The 6,000-nt window shown below is 46.2% G+C and overlaps 1 protein-coding gene across 5 annotated transcripts in view; it reads left to right on the top strand.

Moving 5' to 3' along the window:
- Positions 1 to 378: 378 nt before the first annotated feature.
- The window catches only part of pum1 (pumilio RNA-binding family member 1), a 95,725-nt gene continuing 90,103 nt past the window's right edge, over positions 379 to 6,000 (top strand). For all 5 annotated transcript variants that reach the window (XR_009826211.1, XR_009826212.1, XR_009826213.1 and 2 more), the window contains exon 1: positions 379 to 647. Coding sequence is in view for 2 of the 5 variants with exons in the window: in XM_062047251.1 (XP_061903235.1) it covers positions 514 to 647 (134 nt within the window). In the remaining 3 variants the exon portion in view is untranslated. The remainder of the gene's footprint in view (positions 648 to 6,000) is intronic.

The raw sequence follows: 6,000 nt of genomic DNA, 5'->3' as shown, positions 1-6,000 counted from the left end.
TTCAATTTTCAGTCTGCCGCCTTCAGTGGAAAAGGTTTGGACAACCCTGCGATATAATTATGTGAGTAACTGTCAATATGCCATCATTTTTGTTGTGATGAATGGAACGGTGCAGTGTTGCCATGGCGACAGTCTGTCTGCATTACGTCACCCCCACACGCTCCGCTAAAGTGCTTCCCCGTCCGGTCTGGGCCACCCGAGGGAACCCGGCCCAGGTCCAACTGGCTCGGGCGAAGGTTTTGTTTGGGGCCTCTTTTTTTGAGGGTGGGGGTGACAACCACGTGAGTGACCGCAGCAAGTTGCCATGGAAACGCAGCATATGACCGCTATTAATGCGTATTTAAATGAGCGATAGACAAAGTAAATGGTGTTCGCCCACGGTGCCGCCCCTCTAACGCCGGTGTCCGCGAACGCATCCTGCCATTGACAAACAGCGTGAATGAGGTCTTTGAACGCAGCACGCAGCATAACAAAGGAGCGGGCCGGGGCCGCCCCCCCTCCCGGCTTGGCGCAATGAAGCACCATGCTTCCCATCATGCAGCGCTCGCGTCTACTCCTCCGCCGAGCCGCCATGTTGTCGGAGTGAAATCCTGGGGTGCCAGAGAGAAACTGGGGCCGAAATCCGCGACCATCCACCCTCTCCGCCGGTGAGTAAGACCCCCTCGCCGGGGTGGACACGTCCGAGTGCTTGTGAGCCACCTCCGGGTGCGGATATTGTCGCAATGGCGGCCATGAGCGGGGTTTTAAGGAGTGTTTTCGGAAGACGGAGCCGACTCCCGACTATAGCCTGCCCCCCCCCCTTTCCTCCCGTTGTGTCGGTCTTCTGCCCCAGACAGCTCAGCGGCCTTTGTTAACCCGAATACCTGTGGGGGGCTGCGGGCTCGACACGCCGGCACAGAGAGCCTCCTCCCGGGCTAGCCGTAATGGCAACACGGCGTTGCTGTTACAAAACACTAATTTGCGGCGCCCATGTTTGCTCACCGGTTCACCGGGCGGTGTGCCGGAGGCCGTGTTATTGTCGCTCGAACACGGCCGGGGAACCTTCCACCTGACGAACCCCGACATGGTGCGAGGGAAGACGGGCACCCGTTCATACCGATTGTCCCCGTTCGGTCTCGCTTTTCTTATGTCATGTCTGCCATGGAGGTGGAGAGGGTTCGCCGCCGGGACAGCTAACGCGCCCACCGGCTACTACGTGCGTGGTGACACCGCGCAATGTGGCCGGTGAGGTATGCACGGTTCTCGGCGATGTTTTGCACGGCGGAGAGCGCTCGTTTCCGGGTGTTGGAAGCCGCCTGTGCGACATGTTGGTAAATGACTGTTGTGGATTTCCGGGTGTTGTGACTTACCTGACTGCTAAACAACACCCGGCGCTTTATTGTTCTTTATTCTCTCTTTTTCTACCTAATTCAGGCGTGTCTTTGTCTAGACTCTACAGGGTGTGTGTGTGTGCATGCAAAGATGGCTAACAAGTCTTTCTGCTCAAGGTAATAAAAATGTCCCAGCATTGTTTGAGTGCTGTCTACAGTCCAGGGACACGCGTGCAAAACTGCTGATTTTTGTGTTATTGATTAAAGCCGGCTGGGTAAAAAGGTAATATATCAGTTACACATTGACTTGTGCATATTAAAGTGTTTTCCCTTCTCAGCAGCCATTTTTACTTCCTATACAGTAGTGTTTTTCAGCCTTTTTTGAGCCAAGGCACATTGTTTTAATAAAAAATAATAATCCGGAAGCACACCACCAGCAGAAAAGGTTTAAAGATGAAATTCAACCAGGTCGTTGTGCCTTGTTTTCCAGTAGTTCCTGTCTTGCGCTGTTAATTTGGTGGCTCTTCCTGTTATGTTGGTGTTTCCCTGTAGCAGCTTCATGCCTTCCTTTTGAGTGCTATTCCCCGCACCTGCTTTGTTTTCGCAATTAAGACTGTTTCAGTTGTGCGGACGCTATCCTTCTTTGTGGGGACATTGTTGATTTGTCATGTACGGATGTACTTTGTGGAAGCCCGTCTCTGCTCCGCACGCTGTAAGTCTTTGCTGTCGTCCAGCATTCGGTTTTTGTTTACTTTTGTTCAGTTTTATTTTTGTTTTACATAGCCATCCCTATGCTTCAGTGCCTTATCAGCAGGACTTGATTGTTCATTTTTGGTTTAGGCGTTGCATACCTTTTACCTGCACTGTGCCTCCCGCTGTGCTCTGCGTATCGGGATCACAACAAACCATCCTCGTCTCACCCGACGCCTTCCGACTCCTACAAAGCACATTAAGTACTGAAGAAAGTTTCCCATAAAGGAGATGATAACGGTGGGGTTTGACATGTCTGAGTGACATTAACATATGTCAAGACCCAAGTTATATGACTTTAGGGTAAATGGTTGTAAAATTAGCAATTAAAAAAAGCATGTGTCACGTGCCAAGTTGTATGACTCTAAGGCAGGGGTCGGCAACCCGCGGCTCCGGAGCCGCATGCGGCTCCTTGACCACTCTGATGCGGCTCAGCTACATACATGCCGACCCCCCCGATTTTCCCAGGAGACTTATGGATCTCAGTGTCTCTCATAGATTACTCCCAAAAAATAATCCTATTTACACTCTAATTACTAAATAAAGGGCGTGCCCTAATTGCACTGCAGTAATTGTCCTCTATAGCATTTACATACAGCGTGCCAGTCCAGCCACATGTTGCATGTTGTTATTACTTGCACACACAGGAGACAGCAAAGCATACTTACTCATCAGCCACGCAGCTTACACTGACGGTAGCCGTATCAAACAACTTTAACATTGTTACGTTACAAATATGCGCCACACTGTGAACCCACACCAAAAAAGAATGAAAAACACATTTCTGGAGAACATCCCACCGTAACACAACATAACATCAGGGGCGGTATGGCGTAGTGGGTAGAGCAACCGTGCCAGAAACCTGAGGGTTGCAGGTTCGCTCCCCGCCTCTTACCATCCAAAATCGCTGCCGTTGTGTCCTTGGGCAGGACACTTCACCCTTGCCCCCGGTGCCGCTCACACCGGAGAATGAATGATGAATGAATGAGTTGTAAATATGAATGATGGGTTCTCACTTCTCTGTGAAGCGCTTTGAGTGTCTAGAAAAGCGCTATATAAATCTAATCCATTATTATTATTATTATTATAAACACAACACAACCATTACCCAGAATCCCATGCAGCCCTAACTCTTCCGGTCTACATTATACACCCCCGCTACCACCAAATCCCCCACACATCAACCCCCCCCCTCTCCGTGCGTTGGTTGAGCGGAAGAGTTAGGGCTGCATGGGATTCTGGGTATTGGTACCGTCAGTGTAAGATGTGTGGCTGCTGAGGTAGTACGCCTTGCTGTCACTTACGTGAGCAAGCTGAAATTGCATTCTACGTGTGGTCGAGCAGGTACACTGTTAGGGCAGACTGTAGAGGGCGCCAAATGCAGTGTCATCACGCTCTGATATTCGGGAGTCTCCCGGGCAAAATGAGAGGGTTGGCAAGTATGACGCTATCAAGCGCCATTCATTCAAAACTCGCGGGCTGCACTAACATCAAATTTCCACATTAAAGTGCGTGCCGGTGCGTGTGTCGGAGACCCCTGGTTAACATAGCACAAAGCATTTAAGCTTTGTATGCGGTGTTTTTCATTTTAAATTTAAAATTTTTTTTTGTGGCTCCCATTACTTTCTTTAATTTGTGAAACTTGCCAAAATGGCTCTTTGAGTGGTAAAGGTTGCCGACCCCTGCTCTAAGGTGTACGGCTAAAGCTAAAAAAGTGTAAAGTTAGCTCAAAAAGCTAGCATGCTAATGTTGTCATGCTAACAGTTAACATGTGTCAAGTACCAAGTTATATGACTCTAATGTGTACGGCTGAGAAATTAGCTAAAAAAGTGTCAAATTTGCTAAAATATTTAGCATGTTAATAGTAGCATGCTAATATCAGCATATTTCAAGACCCAAGTTATATGACTTTGGGGTAAATGATGAAAGATGAAATTCAACCAGGTTGTCGTGCCTTGTTTTCCAGTGTGTAGTGCTTTAGTTCCTGTCTTGCGCTGTTATTTTGGTGGCTCTTCCTGTTATGTTGGTGTTTCCCTGTAGCAGCTTCATGCCTTCATTTTGAGTGCTATTCCCCGCACTTGCTTTGTTTTCGCAATTAAGACTGTTTCAGTTGTGCAGACGCTATCCTTCTTTGTGGGGACATTGTTGATTTGTCATGTACGGATGACATGACGCACGCTGTAGGTCTTTGCTGTCGTCCAGCATTCTTTTTTTTGTTTACTTTGCAGCCAGTTCAGTTTTACCTTTTTGTTTTACATAGCCATCCCTATGCTTCAGTGCCTTATCAGCAGGACTTGATTGTTCATTTTTGGTTTAGGCGTTGCATACCTTTTACCTGCACTGTGTCTCCCGCTGTGCTCTGCGTATTGGGATCACGACAAACCATCCTCGTCTCACCCGACGCCTTCCGACACCTACAAAGCACATTAAGTACTGAAGAAAGTTTCTCGTAAAGGAGATGATAATGGTGGGGTTTGACGTGTCTGAGTGACATTAACATATGTCAAGACCCAAGTTATATGACTTTAGGGTAAAAGGTTGTAAAATTAGCAGAAAAAACCCAGCATGTGTCACGTGCCAAGTTGTATGACTCTAAGGTGTACGGCTAAAGCTAAAAAAGTGTAAAATTAGCTCAAAGAGCTAGCATGTTAATGTTGTCATGCTAACAGTTAACATGTGTCAAGTACCAAGTTATATGACTCTAAGGTGTACGGCTGAGAAATTAGGTGGGGATTGAACCAGGAACCCTCAGGTTGCTGGCACGGCCACTCTCCCAACTGCGCCACGCCGTCCCCTATGGAAAATAAGACGCAAAAGAAAATTGTATGAAATGAAATCATTTGTAAAAATCCCAAAAATGTAATTTTACTCCCCTCAGCTATGAAGGCAGAAAGGAAATGTCAACACAAGCATGGAAAACAATGTAAACAAAATAGTAAAATAGCATTGAACACTTAATAAGCTCTTAAAATGAAGGTGTAAAAATAAAGAGTATTTAATTAATGCTTAATAAAGTGTAAGAAAAGTGTGAAAATGTAAACAGAGAAACCTGAGGATGACTATTGTCTGCAGGTTTAGTGCCAGGAACTTATAGCTGTGCTCTAAAGGGTGAGCGCGGCTAAGGTAGTGTTTTATTAGCGGTCTTGCCTTGCATCATTTATAGACCACATTGGTCTGACTACGGTCCCTTCGAAAAAAATCCTAAAATGTGCCTTGCATTTTAGGTGACTTTTCCTCTTTTTGTCCACAATTTCTTCATTTTGACTTTCTCTTCTCACTCCATGCAAAGAATCAACCGCCAGACAGCAAGATGGCGTAACCAAATGTTATAGTTGATAGTGTTAACGCAACTTTAATTGATATCAATTGTCTATTAATCGGCCCGACAGTTGAACCTTGATTTACGAACTTGATCGGTTCTTAAACAGGGTTTGCCCACTGAAAAGTGTGTATAGTGAAGCATAGTTCCCCATAAAAGTACAAGGTAATAATGAATAATTGGTTATAGCCTCGACAAAAGGCACTTTTTAGTAAAAAAAACTGTAATCACAGCTCGGGTTAGCACAAACCCGCAGTGAGATGTGATCCTTCATCGGCTTGTGTCCCTGTAGTGCCTTCTCCTTCACTGTAACAAAGGCCCACTGTGGCATGTTTTTCGGTCTCATCACAATTAAAGACTTCCTGCGGAACAAAGCCTCTTTCTATCATAAAAATCTTGAAACGCTAAAGTGCTAGCTCAAAATGGTAGCCTAGAAACCCAAAGCTATACAGCAAGACTGTGAGAGTTTGGTCACACTTAAAGGCCTACTGAAAGCCACTACTACCGACCACGCAGTCTGATAGTTTATATATCAATGATGAAATCTTAACATTGCAACACATGCCAATACGGCCGGGTTAGATTAGTAAAGTGCAATTTTAAATTACCCGTGAAATATCC

Source organism: Entelurus aequoreus, linkage group LG05 (genome assembly GCF_033978785.1).
Source record: "Entelurus aequoreus isolate RoL-2023_Sb linkage group LG05, RoL_Eaeq_v1.1, whole genome shotgun sequence".
Classification (NCBI taxonomy): Eukaryota; Metazoa; Chordata; class Actinopteri; order Syngnathiformes; family Syngnathidae; genus Entelurus; species Entelurus aequoreus.
Note: the sequence above shows the minus strand (reverse complement) of the source record. Positions and strands in the feature narration are given on the sequence as shown.